At 41.0% G+C, this 19,865-nt stretch overlaps 1 protein-coding gene across 7 annotated transcripts in view; it reads left to right on the plus strand.

Moving 5' to 3' along the window:
* shaker (Potassium voltage-gated channel protein Shaker) overlaps positions 1-19,865 on the plus strand; it is a 621,792-nt gene that overhangs the window by 519,603 nt on the left and 82,324 nt on the right. For all 7 annotated transcript variants that reach the window (XM_065219307.1, XM_065219310.1, XM_065219308.1 and 4 more), the window contains 2 exons: positions 10,719-10,890; positions 11,663-11,759. In XM_065219307.1, the coding sequence (XP_065075379.1) occupies positions 10,719-10,890; positions 11,663-11,759 (269 nt within the window). The remainder of the gene's footprint in view (positions 1-10,718; positions 10,891-11,662; positions 11,760-19,865) is intronic.

Genomic DNA, 19,865 nt, shown 5'->3' on the forward strand with positions numbered 1-19,865 from the left:
TTGACAGTCCCGGAAGCTATGAAAATGCTGCTTTTCAAGCCACAGGTACAGATGGCTTGCCAAACCAGATATTTCTTTGCGAACTTTGACAGTTTCATGTGCTTGAAAACATCTGCTACCTTTCCCCTTCCTTTTGCCGTATAAAACTCCTGTCCCGGAAGCTGCTTGTAGTCGGCTTTGACGTAGGTTTCGTCGTCCATTACCACGCAGTCAAACTTCGTCAGCATCGTCGTGTACAGCCTCCGGGATCGCGCTTTGGCCGTCGTATTTTGTTTATCATCGCGATTTGGAGTCACTACCTTCTTGTAAGTCGATAGTCCGGCTCGTTTTTTGGCTCGATGTACGGTTGTAGACGATACACCCAGCTTATTTGCGGCATCTCGGAGAGAGAGGTTAGGGTTTCGCTTGAAACTACCGGCAACTCTCTTTGTCGTCTCAGCGGCTTCCGGTTTTCGATTTCCCCCGATCCAGACTTCCTGGCTGTCGACAAACGTTCCCCAAACACTTTAATTACATTTGTAACGGTTGATTTGGCAACTTTTAGCGATTTTGCCAACTTTGCGTGCGAGTAGCTCGGATTTTCGCGATGCGCGAGCAAAATTTTGATACGCTGCTCTTCTTGCTTGGACGGCATTTTGACAACTGAAGAGTGAATTCCAAAATCAAAATAGGAGCAACATTCTACACACACACACCTTCAAAATGAGGGGTGTTCAGGTTTTTTAAATGCAAAATTGAAAGAAATACGTCAAGTTGATATTGACCAAATTTTGACCGTATCACCCTTTAGCTTCTTTTAGAAGCTAATTCTAGACGCTTGACCATCGCTCCGCACCAGCGTTGCCAGATATACCGATTTATCGGTATTTATACCGATTTCAGAACTGAATACAGATATACAGATAAGATTCCTCAGAATTTCTGAGAAAATTATTGTGAGAAATTTTTATCTTTTTGAATATCTCAAAATTTTTGAGCCTTTAAAATTACGAATCGATAAACAGTCGATGGCACTTTCTGGTAATTCCGGGGGAATCGGGAAATACTTTTTAAACATTATTTAACTTCCTGAATTTTCTTCCACCTAACATCGTAAATTATTTTACGAATCCTCTCGGAAACTTATTTCGACTTCCCTTGGAAGCTTCTTCAGCCTTCGCTCGAATGATTCTTCCACTTTTTCGCGCCAGTTTTTTCAACTTTCCCGGAACTTCAGGGATGCTTCCAGATTTTGATTGCTGATCTACACTAGCTGCAGAAACTTTTAAGAAGTTCTGAAACTTCAGAAAAGTTCAGACTTTTGACTTTGAGTAAGTTTCGATAAATTAAAGAATGTTTCAATAACTTCTGTTAAAATTCTAAAACCCGGTCCAGCGAACTCCAGTGAACTTAGGGACACATCATAAATATTTTGGATACTTCACAAGTCCAAAGAACTTCTGGAAAATTTAATGGTTTTCAGGACAGTTTCATTAGTTTCAGGAGAATTGAGAGAACTTTAGGAAGCTCCGAGAACATCTGGACAGATCAATTAATTTCAAGGAAATCGCTGAAATTCTAAAGAAGTTCCGAGAAACTCAGGCAATTTCTGAAAACTTCAGCAATGTTTCGAGGGGCTCATGCAAATTTAAGAAACGTAAGGGAAGTTACATGAACATTAGCACATTGTGAGAACATTTTATCCGAAGTTCCGTGCTTATTAATGGCAGTGTCGATATTTTTTAAAAATTAGAAAAATCGGGAAGATCAGAGAACTTTATTGCTGATGTTACAATAAATTCAAGAAAATTGTGAGAGCGCCTAAGAAATTTCGTTATCTGCAAGAAATTCTAGAGACCTTCAAAGTTGATTAGAGATATTTCGGTAGTCTCATTTTAATCAGGAAAGTATTTCAAAGATGAACAGAGTACTTGAAAACAGCCCTATTTACTGAAGGAAAATTACAAGAACTTTAAAGGAATTCCGAGGAAATATGGAATACTCCTAAGTACATTTCAGGAATGTTCCAAAAACTTCAGGGGCATGCGGGGTCTTCAGGGATGTTTTATGACCATTTGGAAAATTTTCTGGATCATTAGAACATCCCCCAAGAGCTTTTTCTTCCGAAATATGTCCTTGTTTCTTTCGACTGTTCCGTTAGCGCTCTGGCTTCCGACTTCCTCCAGAATTTTTTTTCCTATCTACCTTCGGAAGTTTCTGGCAGCGTCTCCAGGAAGTTTCTTCCGTTCAAGGAAGTTCCAGGAAGTTCAATTAAACTTCTCCCAGAAATTTCTTCCGTTTAGTTCTGGAATTTTTCTGAGCTTTCAGGGGATGCCACCTGAAAATGGCTACTTCTGGAATTTACTTCTGATTTCCGAAACATTTCTGCCTTCCTTTGAATGAAAAAAAAAAAAACGATTTTTTTCTGAAAGTTTCTTCAAATTTTCGCCAGAAGATTCTCAATTTATGTCTTGGAAGTTCCACGGATGTTTTTCCGACTTCTCTCAGAACTTTCCTCAAATTTCCTCCAGGAGATTTTTTTTTCTTCTTTCTCTGGATGCTGTTTTCAGCTTCCTCCAGAAGCTAATTCAAACATTCCCCGGAATTTTCTTCTGGAATTTTCCGATCATAGTTCAAAAGTTAATACTTTCGCTTTCAGAAACGGCAAAAATATAAAAATTAATTAAAATAATAAATACCGATAAATACCGATTTTTTAAAACCTTTGATACCGATAAGCTTTAAAACATTCTGGCAACGCTGCTCCGCACCTCTACCTAAAAAAACACGGCAGGACAGTAAATCTAAGTAGTTACGCAGTAATGGAGCAATTTTTCATGGTTTATGGATCAAAATTAATAATATAGTGTTCAAAACGTGAATAATATACGTCTAATTTATGGATCATGGCTGTTCGGTATATCGGGATAACCCTGTACCGCCAAGCCCAGCGACAACCCTGTGGGAGATTCGGAGAGCTACGGTAACGGTCGCTGTCAGAAATGGCAGACGTCAGGTTTGGTTCAACGGAACTGTGAGTTTTTGATAGGTCGGAGTAAGAACGAGAAAAAAAGAGGAAAAGAAGGTAGCACCATCTAGTACACGTTTTACAGCTAAATTAAGTTAATTGCCTAAATTTGTTACTATACCTATCGTTTAATTAAAATGAAGTGATGAATATTGAATATAATAACCCTTTATTTGCTTAATCTAGATACTACAATTTGATCCTAAAATCTGGTAACCTACAATTTGTTCCTAAACGCTATATACGTGATTTACCCTAAGCAGGGCGTCACAATATCAGCTTCAATCGACCAAATCGATGCGACGAAGAGACTGCTGGCTTTCTTTTTCTGTTAAAGTCGAACAGCTTCGCAGCATTCTAGAACCTCAGTCGGCGTGCACAAACAAATGTTCAATCGCTTGTCTCTCTTTCTCCCGTCGCTACATTGGTCTTCCTTTCAAGCTTCAGTGAAACGGATGAGTGAAAGAGCGCTCGACTTTGATAGTTTTCTCTTTCATGAAACACATCAACAGAGGTTTCATGACGTATATGACGGAAAATGAAATAACACATTTAAAGCATTTCTCACGTGAAAACACTTGAAGATTACACGTAATATGTTTAATTTATCTTCCATCCACATATTTATCTAAAAAAAATGAACGAAAACGGGACATAACGCACTTTAAACCAATTCAAAGAGCGGTGATAGAGTGTTTGTGAAAGGGGATTGAAAGCCATAATGAGGTTCGTTTAACTAAAAACTTACATTGAAAGCGATGAGCAAAGCAACAACGAGAAGATCCACAGCCAGCGTTTTCTTCTAAGCTTGCTTCTTTTTCATTTTCATTTCTTGCTGATAGTCTAGCTAGGCGTTATAGAAACGAAGCGTTGAACACGTTTGTATGAGAGTAACAAAACTCGCGTTCATTTTAGAGCTTCGAAAATGTTGAGCCCTGACCCTAAGTAACTAGTAAGTAGCTCATTCTACATCGTTGGTGTGCCTAACTTAAATAATAATAACATCCTTAAATCCTAAATCTTGCAAAATCTTTGTTGAAAGAGTGACGGTAGATAACTCTCGGTTTGAAAAATCTCCCGCTCCGCTTCCTATCGCTTTTCATGGAGGAATTTCTCGTCCTCCAGCGCTTTATCCTTTGCGCTTTTCTCCTGCTGCAACTGGTCTAGGGATTCCTCCAGGCTGACCTCATTGGTACTTCCTTTTCCAGATTTGGATCCGGTATCACTCCTCGTACTATTCTTTCTGCTAGGTGGTTTCTTTGAGACAGACTTCTTGGTTCCTTTTGGCACCTTCAGCATATTTGTGCACTTCGAGCACGTCTACGGAACCTCCTTTACAGCTGTTGGCTTACCAGCACAACTATAATGGGTGCAGAAATCTGCTCACACTGGACCATATCATCTACGTGGTCATGGCCTTAACAAAGCGTACAATTTCGATCGCTGTTCTGTTCTTCACACAACGGTGGTGTTGATCCCTCTGACATTTTGAGGTTATATCCGATGTTGTTCTTTAAGAATGTTCGGATTAATGAAAGCAACTTCCTCAGAGCAGTCTCGTTTTGGACAGCTTGAAGCTGAAATAGGTTTTATGATAAGCATTAAGATTGGTTTGGATTTTATATAAGTTTAATAGAAACCCATTTCAGCTTCAAGCTGTCTGAGGAAGTTTCTTTCATTAATCCGAACATGGCTATTTTTTAAGTGCGCAAACTTGATTTTCTATGGATCACTTTCTTTAGTTTAAGGTTCACTCGCGAATGTGCTATGGATCAATTGCAATATGTTTATGTCAATGCTCGTTCTTTAGAAATTTAGCGGTACATTTTTACGATTGTGTTGCTAAATTTCACATGAAATATGGATCACATTGATATTTTTTATGGATCATTCACACTTTTTTAAGGATTTTCTCCGATGTTTTATGGATCATCTAGATGTTTTTTTTTTTATGAAACGTTTTCCAATATTCTATGGATCAATTATTGGTTTTTATATTCAAAAGTATGTTTGTCAAATTAAATTACGGCACTTCTCGTGATCAAGCTTCATTTTTGAACGAGCGACTAGTCGCGACTGATCATGAATGCGCAAATGCCATGTCAATGTTTGCTTATTCACTCGTGTTGCTTAGCACGCGTTTGGAAACGAACATGAAAATGGAATATCTAAGCAACTTGTGTATTTTCACATTGATTCTATCTGGGTGTGACCAAGTCGGTACAGGAAACTCAATATTATCACCAACGACTTTAGTTTTGATCCTAGGTTCATGCAAGTTCGATAATATTCATGTTCCGATACCCCGTGTGACGGTTGTTTTGAAATCAGATGATTTTCATCTCGAATACAGGATGAACATTGTTATGAGAAGGAATAGCGCCTTCAGTTGAAATGCGTAATGCTCTCTTCAGAATGAGTGTCATCTTAAATTGAAATGCATATGCATATGGTTCAGTCCCATAACACAAATCCTCCCAAACGTAAATAATTCTATTGAACGTCATTTGCTGATCAGAGCTGACAAACGAGGTGGAAACATAGTCATTGGTAAACCAAGGAATCAGAAGATTGTCCGTTTCGTGGTGGACTACCGTTTGCACTCGACTTTCACCCTATAACTTTGTCTACTTGAGAGATAGAGAATTGTCGCTTGGAACAAAGTTTCTTAGAGTGACTTCATCTACAATGTTTTCGTAGATGTTCATCAATTTTAACAAAAGTGTATGATAATCAAAACTTTTCACCACTCAAATAAAGTGCTCAAAAAATGAAGAAACATTCTAGGAGACATCAAAATGCTACACTCAATAGTTTCGTCACAAATGGCCATGTCCCACTTTTTTGATTTCGTTCCACTGAGTGGCGGCCTGCATTTGTGATTTTGTGTTTACTTGTATCGTGGTAAGACGGCCACCTCAATATTTCATTTCTAAAATATATCAGGCTTTTTCGAATACATTTGTAGATCTATCATCAGTATGAATTCGTTATAAAGGGTGATACGGTCAAAATTTGGTCAAGGGAAAACGCGTGTAAATCGGTGAAATCGTTTATTTAAAAAATCAAATTAAATTTCTTTTTCAAGTTCAATTAGTATAAAATTCAGGAAAAATATTCAGTTAGGCTTCCGCTTTTCCAAATCCGAATTGCCGGGCCTTACGCTTGACCCCTGCCATCAGATTTTGTACAGCCACCTTGTCCACCTTCTTCGCCGCAGAAAGCCAGTTTGCTTTGAACTGCTGCTCGCCCTTAGCAGTTTTTTTGGTCTTCTTTAGGTTCCGCTTGACAATAGCCCAGTATTTCTCAATTGGGCGGAGCTCTGGTGTTGGGAGGGTTCTTGTCCTTGGGAACCACCTGCACGTTGTTGGCGGCGTACCACTCCATGGCCTTTTTACCGTAATGGCAAGATGCCAAATCCGGCCAAAACAGTACGGAACAACCGTGTTTCTTCAGGAAAGGCAGCAGACGTTTATTCAAACACTCTTTCACGTAAATTTCTTGGTTGACAGTCCCGGAAGCTATGAAAATGCTGCTTTTCAAGCCACAGGTACAGATGGCTTGCCAAACCAGATATTTCTTTGCGAACTTTGACAGTTTCATGTGCTTGAAAACATCTGCTACCTTTCCCCTTCCTTTTGCCGTATAAAACTCCTGTCCCGGAAGCTGCTTGTAGTCGGCTTTGACGTAGGTTTCGTCGTCCATTACCACGCAGTCAAACTTCGTCAGCATCGTCGTGTACAGCCTCCGGGATCGCGGTTTGGCCGTCGTATTTTGTTTATCATCGCGATTTGGAGTCACTACCTTCTTGTAAGTCGATAGTCCGGCTCGATTTTTGGCTCGATGCACGATTGTAGACGATACACCCAGCTTATTTGCGGCATCTCGGAGAGAGAGGTTAGGGTTTCGCTTGAAACTACCGGCAACTCTCTTTGTCGTCTCAGCGGCTTCCGGTTTTCGATTTCCCCCCGATCCAGACTTCCTGGCTGTCGACAAACGTTCCCCAAACACTTTAATTACATTTGTAACGGTTGATTTGGCAACTTTTAGCGATTTTGCCAACTTTGCGTGCGAGTAGCTCGGATTTTCGCGATGCGCGAGCAAAATTTTGATACGCTGCTCTTCTTGCTTGGACGGCATTTTGACAACTGAAGAGTGAATTCCAAAATCAAAATAGGAGCAACATTCTACACACACACACCTTCAAAATGAGGGGTGTTCAGGTTTTTTAAATGCAAAATTGAAAGAAATACGTCAAGTTGATATTGACCAAATTTTGACCGTATCACCCTTTATGGAGAAACCCGCCCCCCCCCCCAGGAATCCACCGGAAAAACCGGAACATCAGTAAAATTCCTAAAACTAGGATCAGTTCAGAAGCTTCTGTTTCCGGCATTATAAGCAAGATGATCAAGGCATTCCAAATGGTGATAGTGCACAGGTAAAGTTTATATTCGCCACTACGCGGCACTAGCGTACATGTGAACTTCCTGTATCTATAAGCTATATCTTAAAACAAGGACATCTATGTGAAGTTCACACGCAGACTAGTGTCACACAGCGAGAGAATTCTCACAAACTAGAAGACATTGGTCACCCGAACAACATTCCATTCCCGAAGACGGAAACATTCTGAATAGTAATTATTATCTCAAGATATATTTTATGCAGAAAATTGCACTAATTGCACATTAGCCCCACATAGTGAGAAAATTCTGTACTACTGTTATCTAGCTAACACTAGTTTGCAGCATATTGGAACTTTGTGCGCTGATGGTCATTTCCCATGTAAGATAATGCGCTGATTCCAAAAATGTATTCTTCTTCTTATTCACATTTCAAGCTTATTGCTTAGTGCATATTAGCTTATTGCGTGCTCTCAACTTAGTGTTCTAAATGCACTTCCACAGTTATTAATGGAGAGCTTTCGATGCCAATACCAATGCATAAATTTGTATATTGTATCGCAAACACAATGATACTCTATGTCCAGGGAAGTCGAGAAAATTTTCAACCCGAAAGATTCCCTCGACCGGACCGGGAATCGAACCCGCCGCCTCCGGCTTGGTAATACCGTGCCTTTACTGACTAGCCTATAAGGCCCCACATAAAAATTCAAAAATGTAAAAAATCTCCAAAATCTCAGTAGGATACACACTAAGATGTTGTCTCCGTGTTCGGTAAATTTTACCAAAATCAGAACAGCTGAACGTTCGGTAAAACTTCGACCTTCATTTAAAGGCTATTGAATTTGAAAATAATATCAAAACATATTCAACTTTGTTAAAATGATCAAATCATTTTAGTGGAGATTTAGTTTCAAAGTAGAATGTTGGAAATTGGAAATTGGAAATCGAATTGAATTGCCTAAATTTTACCGCAATTTTCATTTTTAGCTGTATCTCGAAAACTATCCTACTAAATTTTTTTTTTGACTAAATTTTTGTTTTCAGCGCACGATTTTACATAAGAATCATTGGTCAAAGATTAAAGTTCTTTTTTTTTACTTTTATTTGTAAACTAGTGTAATCAACCTTAACCTAGTGTGCAATTTTGCCAATGACAGTTACCTTTTATGTAACCAGAATCATGGGATATTCCATGTGGTCGTCTTACCCCTCAGGGCGGCCAACCTTTTCGTGGAAATTTTATACCGTATAGGTTAAATTTTACTTCACGCTTAGGGTGGCCGTCTTATCCCTTCGTCCCATACAGAAAAATGATTATCGCAGTAAAATTCTCACAATTCTGAACGCTAGGCAAGTGTGTTACGCTGGATCGCGGAAACAACGTATATTCGTTATGGGTCAGATTACACAGCAGCTGTGGATGCTTTGTTCAACATCAAATTAGAATGTTGTACAATTGATTGAGGAAATCAAATGCTGAACACTTGATATCTAGTCGATATTCTCGGTGTTGATAGTATGAAGTATCAAAGCATGAAGAACATAATTTATTGGCTTTTACTCAACCTTCAATTAGCATAGCATAGCATAAACCAGGTTGCACAATGTCGTCGGTTGTACGAGCTCCAAACTGTTGTTAAGAAAGAGACCCACCTTTATCCGTTGCTGTTAGATAGTAATTTGTGACTAATTACTACCTCTTACATAAAGGATGTGTCTCCCTCCAACAGACCAGAGCTGTCCTGGCCACGTCCTTGCATCTGGTGGGGAAAGGGAAGGATTGTTAGTCCGACACTTACTTAAGAGAGATGCAGAGAAATCTACGACCTCTCATAAGTGTCACGAGAAGGGTGGTGTTGGATAGCCGGCTTACCTCCTTCGATGTGTAGTGGCAGTGGAGCATCCGTGCCGACTCCAACACTGTTTGGGGACTCTGTTGTTGTTGGTGTTTCTTTTGGGGTGAAACGGGGTGCGGAATTCCAGGGAATATTCTTCTTCTCCAGAGACACAAAAAAGGACACTCGCGGATTGGCCAAACACTAGTCTACGAAAACTACATTTATTCCACATTAACTACACAATTTACTTTTCACAAACAAACTTAATGCTAACAATTTCTGCATTCTTCGTCCCCGATGGGAGCATCAACCGTTTCCAACGGCTACCAAAACCAACTAACTCCCGTCTCCCGATCTGATCATCGCTTGACCCGTGGCAATGTAGAACAAATCTCCCTCTCGCACTGTACAGAAATCTACAAACGATCGGCGACTATCGGTAATACACTCTCTCGGGTCCTGCTATTATCGATCCCAGATGATGACGATCGCCGCAATTCCCTACCTCGTATGGACATCTCATCTGGCGCTCTCTCGACCGATCGTAGGTAATGGTGATGCTGTAGAATAGCCGTGGTTTGTTTCCTCGTTCTCGGTATTGTTTCCCTCAGCTATGCAGCAGAACAGGGTTGTAGTTTCTGGGTGGTTCAGTCTCAAACAGGTGGAGTTTTGATATTAGGGAGGGTAAGCCATAGGATACGCCCAGCCGGCGTTGCTGGCAATCGTTATATCAAGCATTTAATAAATAAAAGCTGTAAGTAGTTGCTGCCTATTTTCACACATGATAAGCCCCGCTCCAAAACATTATCGAGGCAAATATACACCATTGATAATGTACTGAAATTTGCAATCAAGCAGTAGTGCAATACTTGATCGACACGTATTTAGTAAGTTTTGAAATAATCGTCTTGAACTAGATGGATATTTCCTATGGAGGACAGAGGAACGAAAAGGTAAATAAACTTAGCTGAGCGTAGCTACGCGTAGGTTAGCACAGTCAGCACCACATGCAACGGATAGGAATTTTAAAATTTTCACTTAACGCACTTTTCAAAATTACTTCTGTACTTTCAAATTAACACTTTTTAAAAATGAAATTGTAAATTTATAACATAACAGAACGAAAACGACGCAGTAAAACAAAAACACGTCATTTTCGCAGCGCAGCCTACTTCGATCCATTGGCTTTTACTCAACCTTGAATTCATTACAAAATATATATCCTTCTCCAATGTGTTCCTAAGGATGTGTTAGTCGTGAAGCATCAGTTCTTTTACTAAAAATTTAAATTGTAATGAAAAGGTATGACTTCAGGATACTTCATTTTCGCAAACCATTAAACGGTGCGGTGTGTGCAATCCCACAATTCAAACATCCCCCCTCCATCCTGATATCCGAATCCTTCTTACCCCGTCCGCGAATCGACAGCAATTAAACATTTCTTCTGCTCCCTCTAATTCACAGGTCAGCGGTTTAAGGTTCGAGACGCAGTTACGAACGTTAAACCAGTTCCCCGATACTCTGCTAGGCGATCCGGATCGAAGGTTAAGGTACTTCGATCCGCTGCGGAATGAATATTTTTTTGACCGGAATCGACCGAGCTTTGATGCCATTTTGTATTATTATCAAAGCGGTAGTATATATCAATTCAATTTCCCCATCAGCGAATTAATGGATTTGTTTGAATTTCATCTTCTCCCTCTTCTTTTCTCTCTTTATTTTTCGGTTCTGTTTCTCCGGTATGCCATCAACCAACCACCACCAACCACAAAACCACCATTTATTGCCAAACAACCAACCAACCAACCAACAAAAATCGATCACCACGCCACGTTCTGTACTTTGGTTTGATTTTTCGTTTCGGCTTGCGTCCTTGTGTTCCTTGTCAACGAATAAAATATATAAAAATGAACAACAAAAAATTCCATCAATTGCCTCATCATTTCTCATCTATTCTCTTGCTTGCTCTCGCACAACGCCACGACGCCCATCCGTCGCGCGTCCTTCTTTGCATTACTTCCGTTTCTTATTATTACTACTATCCTCCTCCTCCTCCTCCTCCGACCCCCACCCACCATCCCACTACCATTACCAACAACCTTTTTCTGTGTATCTCGCCGACGCCATTGCTGCGCTTGTTGTGCTTCCATTACTTCCGTTCCGTTTCGCTCGCTTCCTCCATTGGCGAATTTTGCGTTTCCTTCCTCTCCACCCCCCCTCTACCCCACCAATCTTTTCTTCTTTCAATATAAAACCTACCAACGAAAACCCTCGAATGGAATTGCTGCCCCGCCGCCGAATTTTCGAAAAAATCAAACAAAACTATGGAACCTACCTTGAAACGCGTGTGATGTGATGTCCCTGCCTGGAAAAACAACAAAACCGTGCTCCTCATGGATGACTACAAGGCGGTCGGTTACGGAGACCAGTCAACGTACCTTTAGATGTATTTAGCGAAGAAATTAAGTTTTATGAATTAGGCGAACAAGCAACTAATAAATTTAGGTGAGTATCAAGCAGCGATTAGCATTTGTGTTTGTGTGTGTGTCTCTGTGTGTGTGTGTGTGTATTTATGCATTTTATTTTTATTATTCCTCTGTGGCGCACGTAACTCTCGCCTCGCATTAAATAGTGGACGCTGCGATAATCCTACAGATACAAATATGTCCTTGCACATGCAGAATCTGATGCCACGTTCGCAAAAGATTCTCAAGTAAATGGCGTAACGGAATCGATTTTTCCCCTTTTTTTAGTTTGTTCCGCGCGCTCTGTGTCCAGTCTCACTGTCCCCATAATATAATATATATATACCTAATGTTAACAAATTTTAACTCCGTAATGCTACGCTCAATCCTGCTAGAGCTGGACACAATAGCACACACCAATACTTTCCCGAGCGCTAGAACTGAAAAACAAGAAAAAGAAAAGTCGCTAGCGATGGAGAAACAAAAAAACTACGAAACGTATTTGATCTGTAGTAGATGTATTGTATGCGGAGAAACTCGATTAATGATTTGCATTGTGGAATGAACAGTAATCTAGTAATGGAAAGACAATAGTTAATGTTCCGGGGAACGATAAGCCGCATTTCTTGAACGTTCTTGAGCGGTGCAGTAAAAGCTTCGGTTGTATTTGTTTATTTTTTATTCTCCGGAACAACCTTAATTGATTGATGGATTGAAACACATTAAAACTACATTTATCCTACTGATTCAAAGAAGTTTGAGAAATAAGTCAACGCGGAGTGATGGGGTGCAGGACTTGCCATGGTATGGGGTTCCTCTTAGCAGCAAAACCATCCTGTGATAGGTCTTTTCAATGCACCACCAATGTAGGAAACGTCAACTAAACCGTTTGTTTACATCTGAATTAGGATTTGTCACAACGCAAATTACAGCGTTTTTAATTGAAAAACTGCATGATCATAACCTCTAAGGCACTATTATAATTTTCCATTTTTCTCAACAAAAATATTCCTGAACACTAGCAGGATCCATGCAAAAATGATACAGAATTAAATGTTTCAACATTAGACCAAATGTTGGGGCATCTTTATCACGAAAAGTGAAAAAGTGTTCCGCTTCCTATGTCACGGCAAAAAGTTCTGCTCGCAACACTCTTTTTGACGTTCTCCTTTTTACCGCTAGAGGTTGAATCGATCGTTTAGTTTCTATTAATAATGCATATAGCACATGACCATTCGATTACTGCCGTATGAAGGGCCAAAAACAGAGGGACGTAACCGTAAGAACAGAGACACTTACTCGAATCTCCTTCCGACATTAGTAACTGTCCTGTCATGTGGCATAACCGGTTCACAATACATACCATGCTGCCGCCTGTCACCATTTGCAAGAGAGTTCGTGGAGCAAAACCAGGTGGGATTCATGGATGTCCGCGTTAACACGGACCAAATTTCCGCGATTCGGCAGGTTCTGCAGAAATGCCGCGAATGCAACGTGCCCACACATCATTTGTTCATCGATTTCAAATCCGCATACGGCACAATCGATCGAGATCAGCTATGGCAGATTATGCACGAGTACGGATTTCCGGATAAACTGACGCGATTGGTCAAGGCGGCGTTGTTCGAGTATCAGGGACACTCTCGAGTGAATCTCGTAGGGGGTTACGGCAAGGTGATGGACTTTCGTGTCTGCTGTTCAACATCGCGTTTGAAGGTGTGATCAGAAGAGCTGGGATAGACACGAGTGGCACGATCTGCAGGAAGTCCATCCAGCTTTTTGGCTTCGCCGATGACATCAACATCATGGCACGGAACTTTGAGACGATGCCGGAAACGTACATCAGACTGAAGGCTGAAGCTAGGCGGATTGGACTTGCCATCAACGCATCAAAGACTTCATGGAAGAGGTTCTAGGGAAGACAATGTTAGCCTCCCACCCCGAGTTCAGATTGCCTACTTTGGACTCCGGAAGACGCTCAAGTCGAATAAAATTCACCGTCGCACGAAGTTGACTATCTACAAGATGCTGATTATACCGGTGGTCCTCTACGGATACGAGACCTGCCCGTGAAGGACCAACTTGGTGCTTTCGAACGGAAGGTGTTGCGTACCATCTACGGTGCCGTGCAGATGGATGACGGAACGTGGAGGAGACGAATGAACCACGAATTGCACCAGTTGCTGGGAGAACTATCCATCGTCCACATTGCAAAAATTGGGCGACTACGGTGGACTGGGCACGTCGTAAGAATGCCGCACGACGACCCAGTGAAAATGGTTCTAGAAAGCGACCCAACAGGAACAAGAAGAAGAGGCGCGCAGCGGGCAAGGTGGATCGACCAAGTAGAAGGCAGACTACGAGGCTGGCGAAGTGTGGCCATGGATCGAGTACAGTGGAGACGACTTCTTCGGACTGCAGAGGACAACACGGCCTTATCCTAATTGGTAAGGTAAGGTAAACCATGACGAACATTGCAACATCGGTTCGGTCATTTGACCGGAAGCCGTTTGGGTACACGCCAAAGGTTCGTTTCTTTTGAAAGAACTACGCATGTTAAATGGAATGTCTCGGAATGTCATTGCCCGGAAAGTAACTTCCCGGAAAGTAACTTCCCGGAAAGTAACTTCCCGGAAAGTAATTTTACGAAAAGTAATTTCCCAGAAAGTCATTTATCGAAATGTCATTTCATGGAAAATCTTTTCCTGGAAATTAATTTCCCGGAAAGTCATTTTTTGGAAAGTTATTTCTCCGATAGTAATTTCCCGGAGAGTCATTTCCCGGAGTCATTTTCCAGAAACTCATTTCCCGGAAAGTCATTTCCCGGAAAGTAATTTCTCGGAAAGTCATTTTCCGGAAATCCATTTCCCGGAAAGGCATTTCCGGAAACGCCGTTTCCCGGAAAGTAATTTCCCGGAAAGTCGTTTCCCGAAATGTCATTTCACGGAAAGTCTTTTCCCTGAAATTAATTCCCAGATATTGATTTCCCTTAAAGTACCGAAAAGTTATTTCTCGGATAGTAATTTCCCGGTAAGTCATTTCATAGAGAGTCATTTCCTGGAAACTCATTTTCTGGAAACTCATTTCCCGAAAAATAACTTCACGGAAAGTCATTTTCCGGAAAGTAATTTCAAGGAAAGTAATTTCAAGGAAAGTCATTTCCCGGAATGTCATTTCCCGGAATGTCATTTCCCGGAATGTCATTTCCCGGAATGTCATTTCCCGGAATGTCATTTCCCGGAATGTCATTTCCCGGAATGTCATTTCCCGGAATGTCATTTCCCAGAATATCATTTCCCAGAATGTCATTTCCCGGAATGTCATTTCCCGGAATGTCATTTCCCGGAAAGTCATTTCCCGGAAAGTAGTTTTCTGGAAAGTCATATCACGGAAAGTTATTTCCCAGAAAGTCATTTCCCGGAAAGTCAGTTCCCGGAAAGTAATTTCCCAGCATGCAATTTTCCGGAAACACTGCCGAGTAAGCCCTTATTTAAAATTCATACCTTTGGGTAAAACTGACTCTCTATCTCGCTGCTTTCTTCATTTCGTTTCCCATACAACTCCCCATACAAAATTAAAAATTCTCGCGGTTACAGTCTCGCACTGAAGCGATCATCGGATTGTTTTCCCATCGTGATAGAAGAACAGCCGCAATGTGTGTGCAGTTCATTCTTCGTGTGCGATCGCTTATATTGACGAAGCAATTCGTGATATTTTACTTCTCTCACCCTTCCCTTTATTCGCTGAGTGACCACATGCACCCATTGAGCATGGGTTACTCACTCTCAAATTTCCAGCAACACGATCCCAACAAAGCGATGCCGCTCGTAGAAGAATACACCCGGATTGATCCTCTTCATGAAGAGCATCATTGCTATTATAGTACATGAACGAGGCTTTGTGTGGTTGCTTGTGATGACGAGTGTCTTGATTTTGTTACGTGAGCTAGTGTAAAAGAGAATATTTTTTGTATCATTTACACAAACATTAATGAGAAACATCGTTAGAGAAAAAAATAGCTTCCCGACGGAGAGACGTTGTCAGCGCTAATACGCTTCGTGCGACATCATTAGAGAATATTCAAATATTCTTCGTGAGGATCAAAGCATGAGCATCGCGTTGATGCGAAAAACCATTCGCATCGACATGAAGACTAAAGCATACAAAGAACGCTCTCCACCGCTCGCGATGCGAACGACGAAGAGAAGGAGAGCACGCAGCCCGAAGGTTTGAGTTGTGCATCGGCACTCACACTCCTCACTCACCGAGCATTCTTTACGATTTGCTTTTATGTGGGCATCCATATCATGCAAGAGTTTTGCTGAGATACCGATACTTCGAGTACCGTTGCACAAACGTCGAAGCGAATATCAGTAACCTTGACCAGATCATAACCAAATTTGTTCAAATTTGGCATCGTTGTTGGGGACCTCAATACACATCGGAAGAGTAGTAGGGAACAGAGAGTTGTGATCCAGCATACAATCTTGACCCTCCCTAATAGGCAAGTTATATCAAAGAAGAATACTAAGATGAAACTGTCGGAAGAAAAACTTTCAATTTTTGTGTCCTCTTTCACGGTCCCTTTCATCCAATGAATACGGGGGGTATGCAATAAAATTTTGTGGTTTTGCTGCCCCCTCGGTAGAGATGAAATTTTGCGCTCTTTTTTTATCAAAACAATCACACCAAAATCAGAGATGACATATTTTTTAATTACTCGATTAACAACTAATCGATTATTTTTTGTTCGCTGTGCTGTCATTTTTCCACCAAGGGCCCATGCATTAATTATGTCACGGTAAATCGAGGAGAAATTTAGCCCCCCCCCCTATCGTAGCGTTTTTCCTATACCTTAAGCATTGCTTGTCACAAAATCTTAGACACCCCCCCCCCCCCCCTAGAGCGTGACATAATGCATCAACCCCAATGAGAGTGCAGCACATGTTTGAAACGATCGGTGATGATCCTCTGGAGATGTTAATGCTTATATCGGCATGATATAACCGATTACAAATATTTTACTTTTCGGTTCGTTAATCGATCAATCGATTATTCGAATAAGAATCGGCCATCACCAGATGAATGTCAAACGTCATTTCAAATATAAGAACCGTACATATATAATGCTACAATTTGAAAGGGACCGGGGCTAATGACATATTACGTCCCCACGGTAACTGAAATAAACACGAGTGCTGACCGGTTGGTTATATCCTCAGTTTGGCTATATGCAGGCCTCATCAGAACTTACAAACACGGGTTTCAGCTTTTTTTCGGAAAAGGCGATCAGCATGTCACCAGCCACGCTTTTTATGGGGTGTTTACATCTGTGCGGATTTACTCGCGCTAGTGTATTCGCCAACTAGCACGAATTTCAGTTGCTTCTGAAATTTCATACTGACAGACGCTGATGCCCTGTTTACATTATGCTAGTGAGCTTTTTTGCTAGCAGCTAGCTCATTAGTGAAATAGCATAAGTGTAAACACCCCATTACGCAGACTTCACAGGTCACCTTCGACCTGGTCGATCCATTTTGTCCCGTTCGTAAAATTTCAGTCAAGTCTTTCTCAAGAAACATGTTCATCGCGTCGTGTCGTGTCCGAAGTTCTAATGACGCATAACCTAGTTTTGAATCTCCGTCGAGAATGTCGGCAATTCCTGCTGAAAACGTCTGAAATGTCAGTCGGGAACTTTTGAAGCCATCTTTGAGATGGTCTAAAATTTTCGTCGCAAACGTCTTGAATCATCATCGAGGGCTTTCAGAATCACTGTCGTCTGAAATCGCGCCGTCATGAACGTCTGGAATCACCTTCGGGAGCATCTGAAATATTTGTCTGGAACGATTCTAACTCAGCCTCGTCTATAATCCAAATCGGGAAGGTTTCGTATATCGAGAACTTCTGGAAAATATATCGGGAACGACTGTAAAATCCTTCGGAAATGTCTGGAATCTTCTTCGGAAACCGTTAAGCTGAGTTTAGACAGGACAAGTCAATTGATCAAGTCAGTTGAATTCAACTGACTTGAACGCGAATTGAACGTGTAAACCATGCCATTCAACTGACTTAATCAACTCACTTGAATTGAAAAAAAGTTGAACCAGGCACAACTTTTCAAGCCAATTGAATTCAACTGAGTTGATCATTTGACTTGCCTAGTCTAAGCCCAGCTTTACTTAGAATTCCCACCGGCAACGTCAAGAATGTCCAGCAAATCCAAACACATAAAGCAACCAACGATACAGGCAAAACGGTTGCTAAAACTACCATGACAAACTCGCCCGATCGGAGTGGTAAAAGTATAATGATATATTGTTAATCTGCTTTGTTGCAATATACACGGATGAGGACACATACCCAAGTAACAATTTTGGTTTTATGAGGGTTCTGTAGACCATGATTTAGACTTGTAGAATGCTATAAAACCGCGATAAAACCTGCAATGTTACTTGGGTAGCTTGATCTGAATCGAGAAAACACATAACAAAAAAAAATAAGAGGTTGTATCCAAGACTCGACCGAAGATTTGATGTAGGATTACGTGCTCGGTATGAATATTTGGCGACTATGTTAGGGAAACCACTATTTGCAGGCAATCGGTGATAATTTTGATCACCATTGCAACAGTTGGACATTTGTGTAATTTTCAATAGTGACTTATTAAAAATTTATGAAGTATTCATTTTAAGCAGCTTCGTAGAAAAATTACCAATTGATTGGCTTGTTTAGCATTAAAATCCATCCGCTATTGACCGAGTAAGAAGTAGTCAAAACCGGACCACTTTTCGTACCGCGGTCGGTTTTGGTTTTTTTTAATTGCTCCCCCAATATGTTGCCGAAAGACGTAATCCTACGTCAAAATTCCCATTAACACACGTGTATCATCTTCGGCTTTACTTCGTGAAGCAGCTTGCCAACAATTTGCTCGTTTCCTTCTACCGCCCCGAGTGAGCTGTGCCGCACAGGCTGATTGTCATGATAAAAAGGAGAAAGATTATATCATTATTGCTTTCCACTTCTGACATACCGTTATCATTCGGTTCGTTTATAGCTTGTCATTTTGATTTTTTTTTTTTCCTTTGGTTTGTTTTTTCCGTCGATCTTGTTTTCCGTGCTGAGCACCAATTCTACCGACGTGCCAGGAAGGCAGCTCCCACACCTGGACCCTACCTATCGACCCATCAACTCATGAACCGGGGACCAACGGCTTTACTTCCCATCCGAAGGAAGGCGTGATCAGAGATGTTATGCCTCAGAACATCCCGGCGGCGCTGACTGGTATTGAACCCAGGCCTGCTGGGGTGAGAGGTAATCACGCTTACCACTACACCACCGGCGCCGTTACACCTTGTCATTTTGTCATTCGGAGATATTTTTGAATCTTTGGGAACGTCTGAAATATGCGTCTGGAATTTCCGATGGGAACGCATGAACTTCTCATCGGAATTCCAGCCTCTCTGCCGGTCGTGGTACCCACTTTCTGGTTGCTTTACCCCAAAACTGGTGCATTGCGGCATAGATGAGATCAGGCATGGAAAATCATTTACATTCATATCGTGCGTTCATTTACACTAATTTGCCTCTAACTATAGTTATCAGCAGAATTCCGTAAAATGATGTGCGAAACTTTTTTAGCTTTTGATATTAACTACAACTTTTTTCAATAACTCAAATCCTATGCATGACGAACTAGAGCGGACAGAACTTGTTATTGTTTTTCAGTTAATGTAATTTACATTCACTAAAAAACAATTGTGGGTTCTGTTCGCTCTGGTTCATAATGCATAAGAGATACAGATTTGAGTTATTCTAAAAAGTAGCTAATATCAAAACCTACAAAAGCTTCTTACGGCATTCTGTTCATGCAAAAAACTTAGGGGCAAATGAATCTAAATGAATGCACTAAATTAAGGTAAATGATTTTCCATACCTGAATGAGATCAATGAACAAGCTTTGGAACATTGACATAAAAATAGACTCTCACTTCTGCGATCGTTCACCGAAGTTTTTCATCACTTGATCAAATGGAGACGACTTAATCTAGAAAGAGGCGACACGGCAGAATTGGAACAATCGATTATCTGTCAAAGTCTTGGGAAAACTCATTCCAATCGAGCAGACAGCCTGGCCAAATGGATGAGA

The sequence above is a fragment of the Ochlerotatus camptorhynchus genome, unplaced genomic scaffold, assembly GCF_037179485.1.
Source record: "Ochlerotatus camptorhynchus isolate MF236.1 unplaced genomic scaffold, CSIRO-AGI_Acam_v1.1 ptg000102l, whole genome shotgun sequence".
Lineage (NCBI taxonomy): Eukaryota > Metazoa > Arthropoda > Insecta > Diptera > Culicidae > Ochlerotatus > Ochlerotatus camptorhynchus.